The sequence below is a fragment of the Podarcis gaigeae genome, assembly GCF_964106915.1.
Source record: "Podarcis gaigeae genome assembly, chromosome: 6".
Lineage (NCBI taxonomy): Eukaryota > Metazoa > Chordata > Lepidosauria > Squamata > Lacertidae > Podarcis > Podarcis gaigeae.
This window is the reverse complement of record NC_139682.1, coordinates 99,054,051-99,079,800: the sequence shown is the minus strand read 5'-3', so window position 1 is coordinate 99,079,800 and position 25,750 is coordinate 99,054,051. Positions and strand designations below refer to the sequence as shown.

At 46.6% G+C, this 25,750-nt stretch overlaps 1 protein-coding gene across 1 annotated transcript in view; it reads right to left on the bottom strand.

The window, feature by feature from the left end:
• RAMP3 (receptor activity modifying protein 3) overlaps window positions 1-24,544 on the bottom strand; it is a gene marked incomplete at its 5' end in the record, with an annotated part of 60,970 nt that extends 36,426 nt beyond the window's left edge. Inside the window, 2 exons of the mRNA XM_083744063.1 lie at window positions 12,659-12,688; window positions 24,352-24,544. Of these exons, the coding sequence (XP_083600189.1) occupies window positions 12,659-12,688; window positions 24,352-24,544 (223 nt within the window). The remainder of the gene's footprint in view (window positions 1-12,658; window positions 12,689-24,351) is intronic.
• Window positions 24,545-25,750: the final 1,206 nt, after the last annotated feature.

Here is a 25,750-nt window from a genome sequence, read left to right as displayed (position 1 = left end):
CAACTGCTGGGGCAGGCTTGATTGCTCTCTGAGTGACTGGCAGTTTGTTAGGCATTGTCTTTAAGCACCTGGCAGATCAACAGCTCTAGTTGCATTGTCAGTTTAACTAACCAGCAGTTTGACCATTTGCAGTCTTTTGTCTGTTTAAGCAGCCTTATGGAGCTGACCTTGTGGGCAAAGATTTACTTATCTTTGTTTGGCAAAGTTTCCTTTGTTTGGTAGAAGTTTTCCCAGTAGTGAGATATTCCCCTTAAGAGCAACCTCACCCCTCCTTTTCAGAGGGCCACTGGTGTGGGCCTGGAATCTTGTTGATTTCCTTTTCTCTTAATTTGGCTGCAGCTTCTGGGCATTTCCTAGTAAGCAGTTATTTTCAATTCTGTTGGATTACTTGGTGTTGCTTTGCGCCTAGATTTGCCTATCATTTAAAAGGGGCAACATTTAATTGTAGGCAATTATCTTCCAATTCTTTCTGACTATCTGAAGAAGTGTGCATGCACACGAAAGCTCATACCAAGAACTAACTTAGTTGGTCTTTAAGGTGCTACTGGAAGGAATATTTTTTTTGTTTTGTCTGACTGCAGTTGGGGTTTCTTTGTGTATGGGTCTGTTCCTTGGAGCCAGGTGCTAACAACTAGCTGAGTGCTGCTGCTTGAACTCTTGCTGGGTTGTGATTTAATAAATATAAATGAATACAAGTGGTGCATTTAACTGACATATAGCTTATTCTGTATGGGACCCCGTGCATATTCCTGCATTGCAGAGGATTGAATGAGAATTTATTTATTTATTTATTTATTTATTTATTTATTTATTTATTTATTTAAAAGGCTCACTGTTCTGCTGAAATGCTGGTAGAAGAACCATTTCCTTAAGTGTATTTTTCCTACATTTTCATTTGTTAGCAGTTCCTGTGTCTGTTCTCTGATTGTTCTATTGTACCATCCCTCTAAATCACTAGGAGTTTTACCTGAGGAAGCAGCTCTATATAATTGATTGTGTGCATCTGCCTGAATTGTATATTGACTAACAGATACATAAATTAATAAGGAAATACGTTCTGAGCATACTATTGCATGGAATTTGCACAGTGTAGTTAATTCAGCTGAAGTTAAGAATTTATATAGCCAAGCGTTAATAATCAACTCAAGGAAACATTGTCTTTGGCAGCATTTTCCTTCTGCTGGGCCTCCAGCATTACCTTTTGTTTTGCAAAGTGTTAGTAAAGGACATTTCCCTGAGAGCGATTTTCTTTTATTCCTTTTGATTGCAGTGGGGGGGCTGCGTTGCTCTGCTGTTCCTATTGTTTCATCACTACATGCTTGTCAGTTGCTCCTCAGGAGGTAGGTTTAAATATTTAGCTGTGTCTATCCACCTGGGGACGCAGGTGGCGCTGTGGGTTAAAGCCTCAGCACCTAGGACTTGCCGTTCGAAAGGTCGGCGGTTCGAATCCCTGCGGCGGGGTGCGCTCCCGCTGCTCGGTCCCAGCGCCTGCCAACCTAGCAGTTCGAAAGCACCTCCGGGTGCAAGTAGATAAATAGGGACCGCTTACCAGCGGGAAGGTAAACGGCGTTTCCGTGTGCAGCTCTGGCTCGCCAGAGAAGCGATGTCACGCTGGCCACGTGACCCGGAAGTGTCTCCGGACAGCGCTGGCCCCTGGCCTCTTAAGTGAGATGGGCGCACAACCCTAGAGTCTGTCAAGACTGGCCCGTACGGGCAGGGGTACCTTTACCTTTACCTTTTTATCCACCTGACCCATTAGTTTGGTGGCAAATAAATAAATTTATAGACATATACAAACGGAACAGTCAAGTGATGAATAATTATTTCATATCATCATCAGTTATGGTAGACAATTGATAGTATCAGCAATTAATTCTACTTACAGTGGTAATTGATTGAACAAATAATACTGGTTTAGATTTTAATAAATAACACTAATAATAATAAATAATAATAATAATAAATAAATAAATAATAGATAAATAATAATAGAATAATAATAATATATGAATGGATAAATAAAAAAATTAAAATAAAGAATATTAATAATAATATATAATAAAAAAATAAATAGAATAAGTGGAATGGCATCACATACCAAGATTAAATTGATTAATTAAATAAATAAATCTAAAGATAAATATATAAATAGACAACTAAAATTAATAATAATAATAATAAAATTAATAATAAATAATTTACATATATTTCGGAACCCTCAGTTGCTTAGATCGTGGTGACAATAATGCCAAGGTTGCAGGTTCGATCCCTGTATGGAACAACTGCATATTCCTGCATTGCAAGGGGTTGGACTGAATGACCCTCGGGGTCCCAAACAATTCTAGAGAGCCTGGATAGCTCAACTGGTTAGAGCATAGTGCTGAAAATGCCAAGGTTGCTGGTTTGATCCCTGTATGGGACCCCTGCATATTGAATGAGATATTATAATATGAAGTATGAAGCATCATATATATATATATATATATATGCAGGTTTTGGTGTCCTCGGGTGTCTTCCCGTGTAAAAGTTGGGGTGTCTAGGCGACGTTTCGACGAGGTCTCACTCGTCATCTTCAGGCTGGTGCTTTCGGCTTCTTGTTACTGGAACAGAGCGGGATCTCAATGTTTGAGTTCCTATAAATACTGTAGAGGGGGTGTGGTGTCTAGCCTCCAATGTTCTGGGCAGAGAGGAAGTTCCCAGGCTAGTGTGCCTTTTCTTCTTTTGTTCCTTAATTACTTGAGAGATACCTTGAGTGATTTCTTGAGTGATATCCTGAGTACCACTTAGGTGGGTCATTAGGTGTGGATTAGTTGCTAAAGTCTTTGTGTCTTGACCTCTTGAACTTTGTGAAGAGTTTTCCTGAGAAGATGGCTGTATTGCACTTAGTTGTGCTTTGGCTTGGCTTCGTGTATAGGGGCGAGCTGTGGTTTTGTGGCTTGTGTCAGCCAGATCTGTGTAGGGATTGCAGGGGGGTGCAGCATCCGGAGGTGCCACCATGGATTGGCTACTGGATGGTGTCAGTAATTCATCTGTGGAGAGGGTCTGGGTTTGGGTCTGGTGTGGTTGATTGGTGTTGGCGTTCTGTGTGCCTCTGGATCTGGTGTCAGTTTTTGTGGGGAGGGCTAATTTCCAGATGTCTGGCAAGCGGGATGTGTCGTCACGCTTGTTCATGTTGTGAGGGTGTTTCTCTATCTCGATGGCTTCCATGATTATTCTCTTGTGGTGATGTTCCGTGTTAAAGAGCAATTTGGAATCTGCAAAATTAATTTCGTGTCCTGTTTCTTTCATGTGTTGGAAAAGAGAGGAAGTTTTTTCTTCTTTTTTGACGGCATTCTTGTGTTCTGCGATACGTGCATTTATTCGTCTGTTTGTTTGTCCAATGTACGTGGCTGGGCAGACTTTGCAGGGTATTTCATAGATCCCTTGGTTTTCCAACTGGATTTTATCCTTGGGGTTTCTGAGGATATTGGCTATTTTTTGGTTGGTGCAAAAGGCTGTTTTGATATTGTGTTTATGGAGGATTTTGCTAATTTTATCTGTAGTGCCCTTGATATAAGGAAGGAGGGCCATGCCATTGTTTTCTTCTGTGTCTTGGTTTTTGGGGGGTGTTTCCTTTTGGATTAGCTTCGTAATCCTGTTTTGCTGGTATCCATTGGCAATTAACACATTTGAGAGATTCTGTAACTCAGTTGTCAAGTGGTCTTTGTCAGCCAGGCGTTTGGTTCTGGAGATGAGAGTCTTGGCTACAGAGTTTATTTGTGCAGGGTGGTGGTGTGATTGTGCATGTAAGTAGCGGTTGGTGTGTGTTTTTTTCTGGTAGATAGTGTGTCCTAGGGAGCCATCAGGTTTTTTGTAGATTAGGACGTCAAGGAAGGGAAGTTGGTTGTTGGCTTCTATTTCCATAGTGAATTGTATTTTGGGGTGTAAGTTGTTGAGATGTGTGAGGAAGCTATCCAGTTTTTCCTTCCCGTGTGGCCAAATTACAAAGGTGTCGTCAACATATCTGAGCCAAAGTTTGGGTTTGTGTTCTGACTTGTCTAAAGCATTGGTTTCAAAGTGTTCCATGTACAGGTTTGCGATGACCGGTGAGAGGGGTGATCCCATAGGTGCTCCTTCTATCTGTTTGTATCTTTGTCCATTGTGGATGAAGTACGTGTTGGTTAGGCAGTGGTTGGTCAGGTCCAAGATGTATTCGGGGGGATTGTATTTGTTTTGAATAGCTGTCAAGGCTTCATTAATGGGCACTTGTGTGAAGAGAGATACAACATCGAAGCTCACAAGTAGGTCATTAGGATGTAGGTTTTGCTTCTTTATTGTTTCTATGAACTGGAAGGAGTTTGGTACGTGTGAAGAGATGGATTCTGCATAGGGCTGAAGTTGCTTGGCGAGAAATTTAGCGAGATTTTGTAGAGGTGAGCCTATGGAGCTGACTATTGGTCTGAGTGGTGTTCCTTCTTTGTGTATCTTGGGGAGGCCGTAGAGTTTGGGGCATCTGGATGATTTTTCTCTGGGGATGATTCTTAGCTGGATTTCTTCACTGATAGGAGAGGCTTTTATTTTGGATTTGGTGGTTTTTTCCAGATAGGTGGTGGGATCTGTTTTTATAGGTTTGTAGGCAGGATCTTGGAGTAGCTTTGATAGTTTTGCTTGGTAGTCCGATGTGTTCATCACCACTGTGGCATTACCTTTGTCTGCTGGGAGAATGATTATGTTGTTGTCTTTCCTCAGGTTGGTGAGTGCTTTCTGTTCTTCTTTGTGTAAATTGCTTCTGGGTGGTTTGCTGGAGCAGAGGATGTTGGTGACTTCAAGTCTGATTTTATTGGCTTCATCTGGGTTGAATTTGGTTAGGCTAGCTTCGACTCCGCATATGATGTTTTCCGTGGGGATGCGTCTCGGGGCGACTGCAAAGTTGAAACCTTTGGAGAGTACTTTGGTTTCAGTTGTGGTGAGGATCCTGTCTGATATGTTATGTACTGTTTGTTTCATGGGTTGCTGTGGAGGGTGGCCGGGCTTCTGGCGTTTCTCTAGTTTGTGGAGTTTGTTGGTGTGTGTGTCTGTCTTATGTGAGGTCTCCGTTTCAGCTCTCCAGACGGCTAGTTGTTTGCATTTGTCCCAGAGTGCAGGGTGGATTTTGTTACAGAGTTTGAGGTGAAGAGTGAGTAGATCTTTGTTGGTTTGGTCTAGTAGGTATCTTTTCTTGTGTAGTTCGTTTCTGATTAGGGATAGTTCAGTTCGTTTCAGGATCCTTTCGGTGGCTGGGGTTTTAGAATGGAATTTAAGTTGGAAGCATGTGGGAATTAATTTGTTGTCTCGGCAGTTGCGTAGGAACAAGAGATGCTGCACCCCCCTGCAATCCCTACACAGATCTGGCTGACACAAGCCACAAAACCACAGCTCGCCCCTATACACGAAGCCAAGCCAAAGCACAACTAAGTGCAATACAGCCATCTTCTCAGGAAAACTCTTCACAAAGTTCAAGAGGTCAAGACACAAAGACTTTAGCAACTAATCCACACCTAATGACCCACCTAAGTGGTACTCAGGATATCACTCAAGAAATCACTCAAGGTATCTCTCAAGTAATTAAGGAACAAAAGAAGAAAAGGCACACTAGCCTGGGAACTTCCTCTCTGCCCAGAACATTGGAGGCTAGACACCACACCCCCTCTACAGTATTTATAGGAACTCAAACATTGAGATCCCGCTCTGTTCCAGTAACAAGAAGCCGAAAGCACCAGCCTGAAGATGACGAGTGAGACCTCGTCGAAACGTCGCCTAGACACCCCAACTTTTACACGGGAAGACACCCGAGGACACCAAAACCTGCATTCCTGTACCCGTGAAAATCTACGAAAGCAAATATATATATATATATATATATATATATATATGGGACGCGGGTGGCGCTGTGGGTTAAAGCCTCAGCGCCTAGGACTTGCCAATCGAAAGGTCGGCGGTTTGAATCCCCGCGGCGGGGTGCGCTCCCGTTGCTCGGTCCCAGCGCCTGGCAACCTAGCAGTTCGAAAGCACCTCCGGGTGCAAGTAGATAAATAGGGACCGCTCACCAGCGGGAAGGTAAACGGCGTTCCGTGTGCTGCGCTGGCTCGCCAGATGCAGCTTGTCACGCTGGCCACGTGACCCGGAAGTGTCTGCAGACAGCGCTGGCTCCCGGCCTATAGAGTGAGATGAGCGCACAACCCTAGAGTCTGGCAAGACTGGCCCATACGGGCAGGGGTACCTTTACCTTTAATAAATAACACACGCACGCACATACTAATTGGATAAACAATTGAACATTTAACCAAATACTGGGAAAAATCGTTATTTATTATAAGTAAATCAATCGTTAATTAGTACATTTGTTTCAGAATCTATAACATGTGCCTGTACAACCGCTTGTAAACAGTAGCACTTGTTTGTGACAGTAGCTTTAGCACGTTATCCATGGCACCTAAGAGGAAGTGCTCTGCGGCGGAATCAGCTCACACCTCAGGCTGCCTGGGTGCCACATGGACGGGATAATAACCCCAAACCTATTTCACACTACCTAAATGCCTTTAGATCGTTCTATTATCTTTAGAATAATTAGGTCAATAACGTCCTTAGGAGGACAACCAAATTTAAGCAGAAATTCGACCCACAGCTGTGAGGCATTCGCGAGTTTTTTTTGCGGAGGAAGTCCTGTTGCTCCGCCGTGACCTCCCTGCCAATTTAGATACAGTGACTGAACTGGAGGCCCCTCGACTGACTTCAGGTCCAGTGTTGGACCATTTCGATCGGATACTCCCTACTGATGTGGATAGATTCCTCCAAGTTGGTAGGCCCACCACCTGTCTCCTCGATCCGTGCCCGTCTTGGCTGATTAGGGAGTGTCCAGATGTTGTGTGGACCCCCCTGGTTGAAATTATCAATTTGTCCCTTGACACGGGGACATTCCCAGAGGAACTGAAGGAAGCAGTGGTGTGTCCACTCTTAAAAAAAACTTCATTAGATCCCTTAGACCTATCCAATTACCGCCCAGTTTCAAATCTTCCATACCTGGGTAAGGTAATTGAGAGAGCGGTTGCTGAACAGCTTGGTAGGTTTCTGGAGGAAACATCGGCATTAGATCCATTTCAGTCCGGTTTCCGTCCTGGTTTTGGGACGGAGACGGCTCTGGTTGCCCTAACAGATGATCTCCGTAGACAACTGGATCGAGGCGGGTCAGGACTGCTGATCCTTTTAGATTTGTCAGCAGCCTTTGACATGGTCGATCATGATCTTCTGGACCACCGCCTCGCAGACGTGGGGATACAGGGCTTAGCCCATAACTGGTTGTGCTCTTTTATCTCTGGTCGGGGACAGAGGGTGGCACTAGGGAGGGAAATGTCGTCGCGCCACTCCTTGGTATGTGGAGTGCCGCAGGGCGCAATTCTCTCCCCGATGCTTTTTAACATCTTTATGCGCCCCCTTGCCCAGATTATTCGGAGCTTTGGGCTGGGCTGTCACCAATATGCTGATGACACTCAGCTCTATCTGCTGATGGATGGCCACACTGACTCGACCCTGAACACACTGACCAGATGCTTGGAAGCTGTGGCTGGATGGTTTCGTGGGAGCCGATTGAAACTAAATCCTTCGAAGACAGAGGTCCTATGGCTAGGTCGGGATGGCATGGGGATGAGGGACCAACTCCCTTCTCTTGCGGGGGCCCAATTAGTGCCATTGCCTTCCGTTAAGAGTTTGGGTGTAATCCTTGACGCCTCCCTTTCCATGGAGGCGCAGGTTACAGCAACAGCCAAGGCGACATTTTTCCACCTTCGCCGCATCAAGCAGTTGGTCCCTTACCTTTCCCGCCCTGACTTGGCCACAGTGATCCATGCGACGGTCATCTCCAGGCTTGACTACTGTAATTCGCTCTATGCGGGTCTGCCCTTGAAGCTGTCCCAGAAACTCCAGCGGGTACAGAATGCTGCAGCGAGGCTCCTCACGGGGTCTCTGCCATGGGAGCATATTCACCCAGTGCTTTTCAAGCTGCACTGGCTCCCGGTGGAGTACAGGGTCAGGTTTAAGGTGCTGCTTTTGACCTTTAAAGCCCTTCACGGCCTAGGACCCTCGTACCTACGGGACCGCCTCTCCCGGTATGCCCCACGGAGAGCCTCAAGGTCCATAAATAGCAACACCCTAGTGGTCCCGGGCCCTAAGGAAGTTTGATTGTCTTCAACCAGAGCCAGGGCCTTTTCAACTCTGGCTCCGGCCTGGTGGAACGCTCTGCCTCATGAGACCAGGACCCTGCAGGATCTGATTTCTTTCCGCAGGGCCTGTAAGACAGAGTTGTTCCGCCTGGCCTTTGGCTTGGAGCCAATTTGATTCCCTCCCTCTCTCTCTCTCTCTCTCTCTCTCTCTCTCTCTCTCTTGTTTTCTTTTCCTTCTCCTCCTGTGACGAGGCTACATTTTAATATTTTAATGTTCCATTATTTTAATGTTGTATTTTATTTTTGTTTTTAAGTTGTAATCATTCTTATTGTTTTTATTATTGTTTGTAAGCTGCTCTGAGCCCGGCCTTGGCTGGGGAGGGTGGGGTATAAATAAAAAATTATTATTATTATTATTATTATTATTATTATTATTATTATTATTATTGATGATTATTGTGGCCTTTTCTTGCCCATTAACCCATTAACGTGTTCTTGCGTATTCATTTCACATTGCGGGGGTCGGGTCCTCGAACCACAATACAGCGTATGTTTGCAATTTGGTCTCTGGTTCCTCTGCTTCTTCTAAATCCAGCTTGCACTTCTGGGAGTTCTTGGTCCACATACTGCTTGAGCCTTCCTTGTAGAATTTTAAGCATAACCTTGCTAGGGTGTGAAATGAGTGCAATTGTGCGGTAGTTGGAGCATTCTTTGGCACTGCCCTTCTTTGGGATTGGGATGTAGACTGATCTTCTCCAATCCTCTGGCCACTGCTGAGTTTTCCAAACTTGCTGGCATATTGAGTGTAGCACCTTAACAGCATCATCTTTTAAAATTTTAAATAGTTCATCACTTCCACTGGCCTTGTTATTTGCAGTGCTTTCTAAGGCGCATTTGACTTCACTCTCCATGATATCTGGCTCAAAGTCAGCAACCCCACTACCTGGGGTATACGAGCCATCCATATCTTTCTGGTATAATTCCTCTGTGTATTCTTGCCACCTCTTCTTGATGTCTTCTGCTTCTGTTAGTTCCTTACCACTTTTGTCCTTTATTATGGTAATCTTTGTACGAAATGTTCCTTTCATATCTCCAATTTTCTTGAACAGATCTCTGGTTCTTCCCATTCTGTTATTTTCCTCTATTTCTTTGCATTGCTCGTTTAAGAAGGCCTTCTTGTCTCTCCTTGCTATTTTTTGGAAATCTGCATTTAATTTCCTGTATCTTTCATTATCTCCCTTGCATTTTGCTTGCCTTCTCTCCCCTGCTATTTGTAAGGCCTCGTTGGACAGCTACTTTGCTTTCTTGCATTTCCTTTTCATTGGGATGGTTTTTATTCCTTCCTCCTGTATAATGTTGCGAGCCTCCATCCATATTTCTTCAGGCATTCTGTCCACCAAATCTAAATCCTTAAACCTGTTTGTCACTTCCACTGTGTATTCATAAGGGATTTGATTTAGATTGTATCTTACCAGCCCAGCGGTTTTTCCTACTTTCTTCAGTTTAAGCCTGAATTTTTCTATAAGAAGCTGATGATCTGAGCCACAGTCAGCTCCAGGTCTTGTTTTTGCTGACTTCACCATCTTTGGTTGCAGAGAATATAATCGATCTGATTTCGATGCTGCCCATCTGGTGATGTCCATGTGTAGAGTCGTCTCTTGTGTTGTTGGAAAAGATTGTTTGTGATGACCAGCTTGTTCTCTTGACAGAACTCTATTAGCCTTTGCCCTGCTTCGTTTTGATCTCCAAGGCCAAACTTGCCAGTTGTTCCTTTTATCTCTTGATTCCCTACTTTAGCATTCCAATCCCCTATGATGAAAAGAACATCCTTCTTTGGTGTCACTTCTATAAGGTGTTGTAAGTCTTCATAGAATTGGTCAATTTCAGTTTCTTCAGCTCCAGTAGTTGGTGCATAAACTTGGATTACTGTGATGTTAAAAGGTCTGCCTTGGATTCGTATTGAGATCATTCTATCATTTTTGAGATTGCATCCCAGTACAGCTCTCGCCACTCTTTTGTTAACTATGAGGGCCACTCTGTTTCTTTTATGGGAACTGAATTCGCCCATTCCTGTCCATTTTAGTTCACTGATGCCAGGATGTCAATATTTATTCTTGCCATCTCATTTTTGACCACATCCAACTCACCCAGGTTCATGGTTCTTACATTCCAGGTTCCTATGCAATATTTTTCTTTACAGCATTGGACTTTCCTTTCGCTTCCAGGCATATCCGCAACTGAGCGTTCTTTCGGCTTTGGCCCAGCCGCTACATCAGCTCTGAATCTACTTGTACTTGTCCTCCGCTCTTCCCCAGTAGCATGTTGGACGCCTTCTGACCTGAGGGGCTCATCTTCCAGCGTCATAACTTTTATATGTCTGTTGTCTTTGTCCATTGAGTTTTCTTGGCAGGGATACTGGAGTGGCTTGCCGGTTCCTCCTCCAGGTGGATTACGTTTGGTCAAAACTCTCCACTATGACCTGTCCATCTTGGGTGCCCTGCTCAACATAGTTCATAGCTTCTCTGAGTTATTCAAGCCCCTTCGCCACGGCAAGGCAGTGATCCATGAAGGGGGGCCTACATGTAACTACCATCAGTTCCACATCTGGGGAGCTACTTTGCTGTTAATACACCAACCACTGTGTATATAAATTCAGATTCCTCCTCCCCTAGCCTTACCAAAATTACTGTTTCTGTCAGAGCGATAAATTACTTGGTTTGTCAGCTCCACTGCCGCATCTGGTATTGCTGAAAGTTTCCATAATAGGTTTCCGTAATAATTGCAAAACAGCTCTCACAAAGAGGCTTACTTACTGCCATCTGCAACTCTAGTTTGTCAAATTTATGGACAAGAGATGTGATGTTAGTCAGGAAGACACTTGGCAGTGCTGGTCTAGTGGGTTGTTTTCAAAGCCGAGTCAACAAACCAGGTCTGCACCTTCGCCTTTGTTTTCACTCCTTTCTCTTTCGCTTCTCTTGGCACTTCCCCCTCCCGATGACAATCCATGGAGAACCTGGAGATCTCGCTGTGCAATTTGGTATACTGTGGGACTGCTGAAACCCTCTCGTTATCTCTAATTTCCTTGCAAGCCCGATGTTTACCAGTTCTATGCGTGAGTAGGTGAAGTCCGCTCCTCGCACCACATTGTGCAAACACATCCATACACATATTATTCCAAACAGCACACACCCTTCTTGGGGGCTCAAAGCCGCAGAGTGTGAATGTGCCACCATCTTGTGTATACAGACATTCAGGATGTACCATGTACCATGAACTGCATAGTTACTATTTCATTGTTCTAGTGTGGTTATTTTGGTTCCTTAAGGCTCAGGCAGTAGAGTGCTCTGCTCTGCTCCTGGTTTACAACTCTGTTTCTGACCAAAATCTGTAAGTAATGCATAATGATGTCTATTTTTGCCTTAATAGAAGCTGGAGACTATAGTAGGGTAGGATTTCTTATCTTATATTGGGGGTGGATCTACACACAGGAAAAACCCCCACTATAAATAAGTCTGAATAAGTCAGCTCCCCCCATATTTTTGGGCAGGGGGCAGCACCCCCTCCAATATTGAGGGGGCTATTACTTCCTGTCACTGCCAAGTGCCCTCTGCACGCCCCAGCTTCCGGCCAGCAGCCTAGGAGCCAGGAGGTGACTGGGACAAGTGCAGAGGGCAATCTCTGCACTTGCTCCTCCCAGCCGCAGCCTGGGAGCCCAGGAGCGGAACTGCAGCTGGGACAAGTGCAGCAAAGATAGCCCCCGCCCAGCGCACACCAGGCGGCATCACATGACCACGTCCCCAATGTTGGGGGCAAGTCGGCACCCCTGCCTGGGATTCAAGTCACTGTTTTGCCCTATTCAGGCATTAAAAGCAACGGGATCAGGCCCCTTATTTTATAGTATGATTTTTGTCACTGTTGAGTAACATTTGATTCAGCATATGCAACAATCCAGATCATTCTTTGTGAATGTGTCTATGTGCAAGAGAGGCCATACAAGCAAAGGCCAACCTTGCCATTCCAGATCTATGCAAGAAGACCTGTTTATGGGAATGGCACCAATCCATCCCATCATTGTGGCCGCTTCATATTAAATCTGTATAGGATGAAATGTGAAAACCCTCATTTGTGAAGTATGGTTGGCTTTTTCCTTTTTCCTTTGCATACAGAGATACATGTCAAATTCCCAGTCACAGCACTCATAGAAAAAATAAAGAGCACTTCATACCAGACTTCACACATTGTTACTTCTCCAGGTAGGGAGGAAATTGTGTTTCTAAAGCAGCTGTTGCAAACATTTCGAGTTTGTATGTAAAAGCTTCAAGATTGTCACCCTGAAATATAATCAGTTTGACATCTTTCTTTAATTCAGCACATAATCAAAAAAGCCCAGTGAAGGCACCAGAAATCAATGCTTTGAAAGATTCCTTTATAAAAGAGACATCAGGAACAAGAGCAAACAGAAACATGCAAATTAGACCTCTTACCTGCTAATCCAATTGTCAGTAGACCGTTAACTAGAAAGAAAAAGCGTAGCTATTAGAGATCCATTATTCCAAAATTATCAGAAGTACACTATAGTATTAGTAAATTAGTATATAAACAAAATTATATAGTATATAAACATATATAAACATATGAATTTAGATTATATATATATATTATTAATAAATATAGTATATACACAAAATTAATCATAAACAATTGGATAGAAATGAAGCTGGTGGCATTACATGCTATTGATTTCAATAGAAACTCATTATTAGTTTGTCTCTTTGATTTCAGTGCAAACATAAAAGGATATATGTTCATTGTATATAAAATATTATGTGGTGGTTTGTATTTGCAGAGTTTCTGCTTTTTTCAGAGAACTGTAGCAAGTACAGAAGGTACTTGTGCAGCTAAAGCGGCAAAATGTTTACCTAATGAACTTGCTTATCCAAATGGCTCTCTGGGACCAGCGGGAGAATAGTACTTGGACTCTGCACGTGGTCCCACTACCCTAACACAACACGTTCCTTGGAAATTGTTCATTAGTCGAGCATTCACACAAAGAGTCAACTATTTCTATGATTCCTATGGGAACATTTCTAATCCATGATTTGTCCAATCTCTCTCCTGCCTCCCTCCATGGTTCCTGAAATAGCTGCAGCCAACCAGCAAAAGAGAGATAAAGGAAAAGCTGATTTGTCGAATCTCTCTCCCAGCCCTACATGGTTTCTGCCCTAATATGGCTGCTGCAAACCAGCAAAGCTCAAGCAAGCTAGGAAGGAAGGAAGTGGGCAAACTGGCTGTTTGGATATCTGATTGTGCAAAGTGTATAGTGAGGTCGGGGCATGATTCTTTATCTTTGGATTAGTGTATTTTCACATAGCGAGCAAGCAGATTGAAGGACTTGCATGAATTAACAAGCAAGAACCTAAAAAAAGCTGAACTGCATTCCTAGTTGTTTAACAGTAATGTGTTGATTTGAATTTACAACTGTTTTTGCTAACAAGTCTAAAGACAGTTTACTCTGGAACTCTTTCTTGGTGTAGAGATCTCCTTGATTCTGACTCTGAACAAGGTCCCCAACTCATTAGGCCCCCTTCAGACATTGGGTACCACATGCGCAGCAGCCTTGGGGCAGTGGGGCAGAGGGCCAGCCAAATCCCACCAATGGTGCCATCACCCACCATGGAGAGCCAAGAATGCTGCCAGCTTGGAGCTCCCCAAACCCAAGTGCTCAGGAAAATCTGTCAAAATCTTTCTACAATTTCTACTTTTAGTTAAGTATTTTTATTTACTTACTTGATTGGGGGGGAGCTCTCCCCCAGCCCTGCCCTGGCTACACCCATACCCAGGCCTGAGTATGCTCCTTTTAAGACTTCCTTCTGCAGCAAGGTTGGTGTTGAAATATACTACTTTTGGGTCTCCTGTTGGCCAATCAGGTTGTTGCATTCTAGGATCCTACCAGCCTATTTTTCTAGGATTCAAGCTCAGTACATAACAGAGGGGAAGTCAGATGAGGAGGGATTTAAAATTTAAGCTGGTGCTGAGACTCTTGCAATACTCTCCCTCCAGGGACCTGACAGTCCCGTATCTATCTAGTCAGCATTTTCCTCCACAGCTGGACCTGCTTGTGCCCGTACACCATCCACCCTGTCCCTCTGGGAATCTCAAGCATGACTCAGAATCTGCTTGCCTGGAGGATTCCCAGCTGTTTCCATGCTTAATGGTGTACCACAAACACACACGTGGCTCCCTCTATGCTCTTGCTGCAATGCAGGTCGGAGCAATAAACAATGATTCCTGGCCTAACATTATATCCAAAAACATTTCAGTGATTTGTTTTGTTCCTAACAAGCCACAAGGTAAAGCCAATGTTTGTTCTTGACTTCCCAACTGCAGTTTCTTGAGTGAAATAAATTATGAGTTCCCAGCTCTGATGTAATATAAAGCCAAATATTTACTGTTGTGTGTGAATGGGACCAATAAGTTATCTGAAACTTTATTTTTAAAAAACATCTTGCCCTCACCCTCTCCGCCTTCAAATAAGATATGAAAAATATAAATTTAGGAAGCTGTTGTCTGCCTAGCTCAGTATGGTCTGCACTGAGGGGCAGCATCTCTCCAGCACTGCGGGCGACCATTTTCCCCAGCACTGCTTGGAGATGTCCAGGGTGGATCCACAGCTTCCTCAGCAGGCGAAGCAGAGGCTCTTCCAAGGAGCTACAGCCCCTCCCGCTTCCCATAAGGAAAGGGCACTTCTGCCTGCCAGAAATATTTAGCTGTAACTGTATAACAAAAGCCATAGAACTTGTAATTTGATTTGGCATGATGCGTTCAGGTCTCTAGGAAACACTTTCCCCTGGTTGGGTGGTAGCAAAGTAGTACAGAAAGAGCCTGAAGGGAAACATTTTTTGAATCTGCTTAATATAATCAGATAATAATCAGCATCAAGACCTTCAGATTTGTTAGAAATATTCCACTTGGAGCTTGTGAGACCATAATGGGTCCCGGAGTTGACCAGAATGTTAAAAAAGGGAAAGCAAAGTTATTTCCTCAGCCCTAGGTATGATTTTCCAAAGCAGTTCTGTCCAAATATTCCAATGTAAATTGATTCCATTAAATTCAACTGAATTAAGTATCGCTAAAGATTAAAATGTCTGGAAATTTCAGTAGCAATCTACTTGCTAAATGATCATAATAAAGTTCAAGCTTCTTAATTAAAGTGCTAATTTTAACAATAGCAATCTGAATTAACGTGCCAGATGTCTCTTTAATTGAAACTGCTGCACAAGAGCATTTAACACCCCCCCAGATAGGTATGGAAACTGAAGCAGATGCTCCTTACAGAAAGCTGAAGCCAGAGGAGTAGCACAATTTTAAGCAAGTAGGAGGGGAAGCCCACAGCTGACAGGCAGCACACTTAGGGAGACACATCCGAGGTGTGGATGAGCCTCTTAAATAGTTTGACAGCTTCCTTTGAGCAGCTAGCCCCAATTCTGATGAGTCCAATTCTTAAGGCAATCCAGCCTGTTTCAGAGCCACTGGCCCAGTGGAGCAGAGGAAGTGGAAGTCCATGAACTTCATCTGACTGCAGAAGAGCTGCCATCATGGGCTCCTCTGGTGCTGGGATTCCTGAGGAGGCAGGCATGTCAAACTGGCTCAAAGGGCACATTCTGCTCCAAGTCTGACATATCATCTGAATCCATGACCTGAGAACAAGGAGTCAGAGCCCTAGACATGACCCAGGGATGATAGGAGTTGTAGTCCAACAATATGAGGAGGGCCACACAGGTTAACCACACCACCTCTAAATCTTGGCAGTCAGGAGCAGGGGATCCTATGCACACAGCTTGGCTTGATGTGGAAAACTAAACTGAGGTAAAAAGTAAAAGGTAAAGGAACCCGTACGGGTATGTCTAGTCAACGACAATTATGGGGTGTGGTGCTCATCTCGCTTTTCAGACCAAGGGAGCTGGCGTTTGCGCACAGACAGCTTTCCGGATCATGTGGCCAGCAGGTCTAAACAACCACTGGAGCACAGAGGACCGTGACAAAAGCCAGAGCGCATGGAAACACCATTTACCTTCCCACTGCAATGGTACTTATTTATCTACTTACACTGATGTGCTTTCGAACTGCTAGGTTGGCAGGAGCTGGGGGAAAACAACGGGAGCTCACCCCATCAAGCAGATTCAAACCACCAACCTTCTGATCAGCAAGCCCAAGAGGCTCAGTGGTTTAGACCACAGCGCCACCCGCGTCCCCTTACACGTCTTATCCCCTGCAAGAGAATAATAAGATGTGGGGATTGGACAGCCAGAGAGAGGCTGGTGAATGGAGCAGGGCCAGGGAATGGGAGGTGGAAATGAGAAAGCAAGATGAGGGCGGAAACAATGAGAAGATATTCTCAGGGGCGGAACCTGAGAGCATGTATGTGTAAACCAACAGAGAAATCAAGTAAATAAAGGTTTGGGGACAGGACACATCTTGTTGGAGGCAGAGCTGATGGCCCTTCTCCTTATGCATCTGATGTGCTCATGAGATCTCCATAGCCCTTCCTCCCCTACTGCCCCCTTTCCCACCATCAGGGAGGTGAAAAAGAAGGCCAGAACAACTTGTTACTCAGAAACGTTGCAGACTAAAACCAAATACACAATTTATCCTATTCAAAGTCAGGGGGAATAAAAAATGGTGGATTGTCTGTCCATGTGTGATTTGTCATGATAGCAGGTAGTTCCAGCATAATATAGCATTTTATTCAATGCCACTTCATCCATTACCTTGGTAATTTTTACAAGAACCCAGTGAGCTAGATGTTCAGTATTATCCTCACTGTGTGCAGAGCAGGTAAGGGATGGGGCAGAGAGAACAATGGCTTGCCAAAGGCTCCCTAACGTTTGCCATATGTCAGGAAAATTCCTGACATGTCCTGGTTTTCTGGTGTAAAAATGGTGTTGAGGGAATTTTGTGGAATTGCCAAAATGTCAGGGAAGCCCCGACAGAAAAAGCAGTGGAAACAATTTTGGCGGTTTCAAAAAAACAAAACAAAAAAACCTCAACTTTGTGGGTGTCAGGAATTTTACTATTTGAAATATGGCAACCCTACCTAAGGAGATCTCAGTAGGAGTGGGTCAACTTTTCCATTCACAATTTCAGCCAGTGTATGACCTGGCATAGGTCTTTGAGGAACATGAAGGAAATTTTAAAAGAATGGCAGCTAGTGAGCCACATCACCAAGTGCCAGGGATTTGTGTATTAACAAATGTGTGTGTCACAAATGACTTGTACAGACACGCATGCCTTATCTTTGAAAAGTCATATATACCAAGTCACATATACTACAATACTTCAGGTAATATTTGCCACATGTGCAGAACCTTCAAGTGTCCCAATTTAATTGGGACACCCCGAATTTACAGAAGCTGCCCTGGCTTCTGATACCAATCTGGGATGCCCCAATTTTCCCAGGAGCCACTCCAGGCCACACCACTTCTCCTGACACAACACGGCCTGGCACAAGCTTCCTGGAGGATGCTCTAGGCCAGGCAGCCTCTACTGAAGCCACATGGCCTGGTGTGATCTGCTGGAGGCCACTCTAGGTTGTGCAGCATCTCATGGAGGCCACTTCAGGAGGATGAAGACAGCAAAGGTAAGAGGAGGGAGGGAGGGAGGGCAGGCGAGGAAGTGGTCAGTGAAGATAGGTGGTGGTGGGTTGCCCTGAATTTTTGTCACAAAAGGCTGGAGGGTATACATGCGTGCTGCAGACCTGGTTAGTCCTGGAAATGGAAGCACTAAAAATAAAGTTAAAATCAAAGTCCTCATTTTTTTAAGAGGCACACAAACTAAAATAATTATGTCAACAAAACAAACACAATAAAAAAGATACCCATTTCTGTCTAGTTTGGAAGGTTCTTTTTTGTTCCATTACTCATTGCCCACTTTAGGAGCAAAGTAGCCTGCAGTGGGAAAATAGGGAGAACAATCATAACATGATGTGAAAAGAACAGAGGAAATGAGGTAAGTGAAGTTAACAGGGGAAACAAAAGCACTGCACAAAGCAAGGATGCATGCTGCAAACGGAAGCCCTCACAAATCTACGGGAGTGAAAAAAATGACTGGCACCAATAAGAGTAGCTAATGTGGGGAAACAAAAAGATGGATAACAGGACAAATTGGGGCTGGGAAGCAAGCCTAGGATGTACTTCCTTGTCCATTCTCTCAGAAATAGAGCCCTGCCTGACTGTAAAAAAGCATTGCCGCTTGCCCACATTGGTTTGCCTGGATAACTTCCAATATCTGGATCTACTTTTCCTAAGTGAAGTGCCAACAGCATTCCCATTGGGCATCAAGCTTTCCAAGCTGACCCGGGGGGGGGGGGGGAGCATGCAGTCTCGTCTTTAAGGAGGCTGATTTCAAAAATCTTAAAGAGCTACTGGGTGATATCCCATGGTCAGAAATACTCAAAGAGAATGTAGTCCAGGATAGATAGGAGTTTCTTAAATGTATAATATTGAAAGCATAAATGCAGACAATTCCAACAAAAAAGAAAAGTGAGGGGCACCCTTGAAAATTGCATAAGAAGCTTACAGATGAGCTGAAATTTAAGAAAGGCATATATAAGAAATGGAAGAAAGGGGAAATCACAAAGGAGGAATATACACAAGTAGCCAACAGTTGCAGGGTAAAGGTCAGGCAGGCTAAAGCACAGAATGAGCTCAGTGTTAGGTTATGGGCGAACATAGCAGACAACACAGCAATTTCTCCAGAGCAGCTCTTTATTTGTACGCTGGACAGAACTGAACAGCAAACAGCTCAGCCGACCTGCTTTTATCGGCAGCCGGCTGTCAACATTGTAGCAACAACAACCCAGGGTTTCCCGCCTAAAATAACTGACGTGGACCTGAGTGAAAACTATCTACAATATCCCCCTGCTGGCCCAGGGTGAGAACTTCAGTACATAACACCCCTCCCCACCGAGATAAGGCGTTAGTTACAATCGTAATGGTTTCCTTATATACAGCACTACACGTAATGGTTCAATTAGGCACAAAAGCATATTGGTTACATTTCCCATACTTAGACCAACAGTGATAAATGTCCAAGAACATAGTCCTTTAAATAAGTTGGGCGATTGGAAACTCTGCCAGACCGCCGGGGACTGGTAGCCAAGTCCGGGGGGCCACACAATTCTTGCTGAGGCTGTGGTGCGACCCTAGGTGGCATTGAAACCAAATCCCCTGGATCCGCTGCTGTGGGTGGAGCCTCTGCAAGTGGAGTGGTCTGAGTCTGTGGTAAGTCTGGCAGACCCTCTGAAGCGGCTTGGTTCAGCTCCACACTGGCAGTTTGCGAGGGAGGTGTAGGTGGAGCCTCACCATCTGTAAGTGTGTCTCTTCTGGAGCCACGAGCGCAGTTTGGGGCACCACGGTAGTGTCCAAGTCCCCAACCCTGCGCCTAAGCTGGTCTATGTGCCGGTGCCACAAACGTCCGTCTTCGAGTGCCACCTGGTACGAGCGAGGTCCAGTGACTCCCACTACTGTGCCTGGCACCCAAGGAATGTCCCCCACCTGGTTCCGGGCAAAGATCTGGTTTCCTGGAACAAATGACCGTGGCGCGTTGGCACAGCCTGGGGGTTCGGCCACGGCAAAGTCCGGGTGCAGCCGGTAGAGCAGTGACCTGAGGCGGTGGCCCATAAGCAGTTCAGCAGGACTCTGCCCTGTGCCCACATGAGAGGTGATGTGTTGCACGAACAAGTATTCAGCGACCCGCTCGTGCCAGCCTCCCAGGTCCAGGCGCACCAGTGCCTCTTTTGCCGAGCGCACCATTCTCTCCGCTTGCCCGTTGCTGGATGGATGAAAGGGTGCCGTTAGGGCATGGTGGATGCCCAGTCCCAAAAGTGCCTGACGTGAACTGCGGTCCGTTGTCGGAGACAAGGACATCAGGACACCCATGCGTTGCAAACAGGCCTCGCAGCACCCGGATGACGGTAGTGGTGGAGGGCATCAGGGCCACCTCCAGCCATTTGGAATAAGCGTCCACCACTACCATTAAGGTCCGGCCGTGAATGGGGCCAGCCAGACCGATGTGCACCTTCGACCAGGGTGTCTTTGGTGTCTCCCAGGTGTGTCCCTTAGCTGCCGGTGGCGCAGGCCTCGACTCTTGGCACGCTTCATAGGCAGACACCCAGGCAGTGATGGCATCGTCCATGTTAGGCCACCAGACGTAACACCAAGCCAACGCCTTCATTTTGACAATTCCCGGGTTGCGAAGGGCTGGAACTCCGATGCAAAAGGCCCTTGTGGCCACCCCCTCCACACCCAGTTGAGCACCCGGCCGATGGTGCGATCCTGGGCAGATGCGGAGGCCACAGTGGCAGCTGATACAGGCGCTGCCGGAAGATCATCAATCAGGAGGAACGATGAAGCTGGAGCCGGGTCTTCCACAAATACTGGAAGAGGGCAACGGCTGAGGGCGTTGGCATGGCCCATCGATTTCCCCGGGCGATGGACGAGCCGGTAGTGGTAGGCAGCCAGGAAAACAGTTCATCGCAGCATGTGTGGTGAGAGGACCGGTGGAGTTGGACGATCACCGGCGAAGAGGCCCAGGAGTGGCTTGTGGTCAGTGATGAGGTCAAAGGTCCTGCCATAGAGGTATTCATGGAACCTCTTCACTCCAGCCACAAGTGCCAGTGCCTCCTTGATGACCCCAGGACCAAGGCGTCTTTGTGCTGAGGAGTCGGTGAAGAGGCTCAGCCACCGTGGCTTTGTGGGGCAGGAACATGTTATAAAAGTTCAGCAGCCCCAGGAACGCCTGCAACTCCGTCTTGTTCTTTGGGATGGGGACCTGCTGGATAGCGTGAATCTTGGATGTGGTCGGGTGAAGGCCGGAGGCGTCGATAAGATAGCCCAGGAAGTCCACTTGTGGAACGGCGATCTGGCACTTCTCCCTTGTGATGGCCTGGGATTCCAATTCAGAGGCTGAACCAGAGGAATCCCAGCCTGCACAGGAGTCCCCGCCTCCAGGGCCGGCTGAACTGGGGCAAGGCCTAGATTCTGAGGAGCCTGCACCTGTGTCAGATCCTCAGGAGCAGGCACCAGGTGAAACCATTCTGGCCCCAGAGGTGCTTGAGGACTCAGTGTCTACAGGTGAGCCTCCTCCGGGGCCCAGTAACCCTTCGGCCTCTCCTGAACTGCAGAGGCTTAGGGCAGAGAGGCGAAGGGAACTGGTTGCTCCCAGGAGGAGTGCTCGCCTTAAGGCCAGGGGAGGCAGGGCTCCTGGGGGCCGGGACCGCCCCTGGTCTTAGAAGAAGATAAAGGTCAGTCAGCCCGGTCCCAGGTTGCGGGAGCAACGGCGTTGTTGGCTTCAGACCTTCCAGTGTTCCTGTTCCCTGCCCGGCCTCCTGCTCCTGACCTTCCAGCGTTCCTGTTCCCTGCCCGGCCTCCTGCTTCTGACCTTCCAGCATTCCTGTTCCCGCCCGGCTCCCAGCTTCGGACCTTCCAGTGTTCCTGTTCCCTGCCCGGCCTCCTGCTTCTGACCTTCCAGCATTCCTGTTCCCCGCCCGGCTCCCTGTTTTGGACCTCCCCTCTCATCTTGTGAACTCTGTCTACGGTAACGGTACCTTCCCCCCGGGACCAGCACATCCCTCTTTACCTTGAGCCCGGCCTCCTGGAACCTGGTGAACACGACGCGGAGGCGCTCGAACAGCTGCTGGTGTGAGTCTGCAGACACCAAGACATCAAAATATGGTACCACGCCCGGAAGCCCTTGCAGGAGACGCTCCATAAGGCTTTGGAAGATGCCAGGAGCCACACTCACCCCGAACTGCAAACAGCGGCAATGGAATGCCCCTCGGTGGGTTACGATCGTCTGGGCTTCAGCAGTGGCATCATCGACAGGCAGTTGTTGATAGGCTTGGGCAAGGTCCAGCTTAGCAAAGACCTTACCCTCACCCAGGGAATGCAGCAGGTGTTGGACAACAGGAACCGGATAAGTGTGCTGCTTAAGTGCCTTGTTGATTGTGCACTTGTAGTCAGCGCAGATTCTCACCGACCCGTCTGGCTTGACAGGCATGACGATGGGGGTTTCCCACTTGGCATGGTCAGCGGGCTCCAAAACTCCTTGGGCGATCAGCTTGTCCAGTTGTTCGTCCACCTTAGCCTTGAGTGCAAAGGGAACCCGGCGTGGCTTTAGCTTGATGGGGGCGACTTGTGGATCAAGGCTAAAGGAGATGGGCGTACCTGTATATTGCCCCAAAGTGCCGTCAAAAACCTCGGCAAAGTCTTTGACCAGACCCTCAGTCTCTGCATTAGAGATGCAGTTGATGCCGGTGACTTCCAGGCCAAGGGCATCAAACCAGTCTAGCCCTAGGAGGCTTGGCCGCTGACCTTCGACCACCACCAACCGGAGCAGGCCCAAAAAATCCTTGAAGGTGATCCGGAACCGGCCAACGCCTACCACGGGAATGTCGTTTCCCTGGTAGTCTCTCAGGTGCACGCGGTGAGAGTCGAGTTGCCTTTTGGACACTCTGGGTACCAGTCTTTTGATGGTGCTCCAAGACACGATGGACAGGGCAGACCCGGTGTTGATCTCCATATCACATGGAGCTCCTTCAATGAGCACCGTGACGTTCAGCTTGCGTCGTGTAGGCGAGTCGGTTTGGCCAATCGTGGTTCCAGACGGGCAGTGGCAGTTGGTGAGAGCGAAACAGCTTTCCTTGGCAGACTGGAGTGAAAACTTGGACTTGCGAGTCGGTGAGGGGGGGTGTCAGAGGGAGCCGATCGGCAGACCTTAGCAATGTGGCCCCTTCTGGAACACTTCCTACAGATGGCATCTCTGAATCGACACTTGGCACGGGAATGGTTGCCTCCGCAGCCGGCACATTCCGGTTGGCCCTTGGACTTCTGTTGGAACTTCCTGCACTCCCGTTTTGTCTGGTGCACATCATCGTCTTCACTGGAGGATGCCTCATCACTGCTGGCCTCTTCATGATGCACTGGAACTGGCTTCCTAGCAAGACGCGGGCTGCTGGACATGCAGATCTCCTGGGCGGAGCGTTCAGCGGCTTCTGAGGCCACAGCCTCCTCAATGGCTTTCTGTAGCGTGAGGTCTGGCTTGGCGAGGAGACGCAGTTGCAGATGGATGTCCCGGACCCCGCAGACGATTCGATCCATCAGGGCATCGTCTAAGTCTCGGAACTCGCAGTGCATTGCAGCCTTTCGCAGGGCAGTGGTGTAGTTGTTGATTGACTCCCCCTCTGCCTGGTTCCGGTGGTAGAACGCATGGCAGGCAGCAATCTTGGACGGCTTTGGTGCGTAGTGGTTGCAGAGCTTCTCTTGGATTGTGTCCCACAGTGTTGCTTGGACTGCTTCAGGTGTAACCAATGCTTGGGCCGTCTCAAACACCTCAGGCCCACAGAGGCTGAGGAATAGGCCCCGCTTACGTTCCTGTGATACTTGCTTCAGCTCGCTGGCTTGGAGGTAGCAGTCGAACCGAGTGAGGTAGGAGTCCCATGATTCAGAGGCTGGCGTAAAAGGTGGTAGAGGCACAAGTGAAGCCATGATTCCGATGCCAGCATGAAGGGCGATGGATGGAACACCGTGCTCTAGCCAGAACAGTCTGCTCTGAATTGGTTCTGTTCAGTGATTTCGCTCAGTGATTCAGCTTAATGATTCAGCTCTGCTCAGAGGTGGCTGCATCTGGCTGTGCTCTGATGTCCATCGATCCCATCCTCATCGCCAGTGTTAGGTTGTGGGTGAACATAGCAGACGACACAGCGATTTCTCCAGAGCAGCTCTTTATTTCAGTGTTTCCCAACCTTGTGCCTCCAGCTGTTTTTGGACTACAATTCCCATCATCCCTTGCCACTGGTCTTGCTAGTCAGGGATAATGGGAGTTGTAGTTCAAAAACAGCTGGAGGCACAAGGTTGGGAAACACTGCTTTATTTGTACGCTGGACAGAACTGAACAGCAAATAGCTCAGCCGACCTGCTTTTATAGGCAGCCGGCTATCAACATTGTAGCAATAACAACTGACGTGGACCTGAGTGAAAACTATCTACAATATCCCCCTGCTGGCCCAGGGTGAGAACTTCAGTACATAACACTCAAGCTTGCAAAAGAGGTTAAAACTCATAAAAAATGTTTCTTCAGCTATGTTTGAAGCAAGAAAAAGAAAAAGCAAGTACAGTCATACCTTGGTTGTCGAACACCTTGGTAATCAGACGTTTTGGCTCCCGAATGCTGCAAACCCAAAAGTGAGTTTTCCTATTTGTGAATGTTTTTTGGAAGCCGAATGTCTGGTGTGGCTTCCACGGCTTCCGACTGAGTTCAGGAAGCTCCTGCAGCCAATCAGAAGATGCACCTTCGTTTTCTAATGTTTTTGGAAGTCAAACGGACTTCCGTAATGGATTCCGTTCGAAAACCAAAGTACAATTGTAGGAGATTCCTTTGAATGGAGAAGATGGAGAAATGCTATTGGGTGACAGAGAGAAGGCAGAGCTGCTCACGACCTACTTTTCCCCTGTCTTCACCCAAAAGCGAAGCAGTGCTCAACCTGGTAAAAACAACATAAATGAAGCAAGAAGAGAGCTGCAGCTCAAGATAGGAAAAGGGGTGGCCTGAGAACACCAGGCTAGTTTAATTGAACTCAAATCTCCAGGGCAAATGATGTCCCCATCTTCAAAAGGGAAAAACAGAAGACCTAGGTAACTACATCAATTCCAGGAAAGATCCTAGAACAGATAAAGAAAGTCTGTGAGCACTTAGAAAAGGATGCTGTGATTACTAAGATCCAACATGGGTTTCTCGAAAACAAGCCAAGCCAGGCAAATCTCTTTTTTCTTTTCAATGCAGTTACAAGCTTGGTGGATCAGCAGAATACTGTGGACTCAGTGTATCTTGATTTCAGTAAGGCTTCTGACAAACTCTTCCATTATATTTTTGTGAGGAAGCTGGTATGTGGTATGTCGGCTAAATGAGGTAACTGTAAGGTGGATTTGAAACTGGTTGGCTAACCAAACCCAAAGACTACTCATTAATGGTTCCTTATCATCCTGGAAAAAAGTGACAAGTGGAGTCCCTGGGCCCGGTGTTGTTCAATGTCTTTATAAATGACTTGAGTGAAGGAACTGAGGAGATGCTTGTCACATTTGCAGATGACACCAAACTGGGAGGGATAGTGGTGAGAAAAATGCACTCTGCATCTGCTCAGGGATACTTTAGTCTATTAAAATGAGTCATTGGCACTGAGCCTGCTGAGCTGCAGCATAGTTTAAGCTACACTAAAAGCAATTCAAAACATAAAATCCCTGACAAATTGGATACTGAATTCACTGTTCCAGTAAGAACACTAAACTGAAGAGAGCTAATTCAGCTTCAATTGCAGTCCTTCATAATGTACTTTTAGGAATTCTTACAATGTGTGCTTCCTGTTCAGGTTTTCATAGAACACTACTCTTGGGTCAAGCAGACTTTGGCCTGTTCAAATTTATCAATGGCCTTCTGGGAGCGAGAGGCTGCTCCTGTGTCCTTTAAAGAGAGAAATGCCTTGTAGGCTTGAGCTCACTCTACCCTGCAGGTATTTGGGTGCTGTT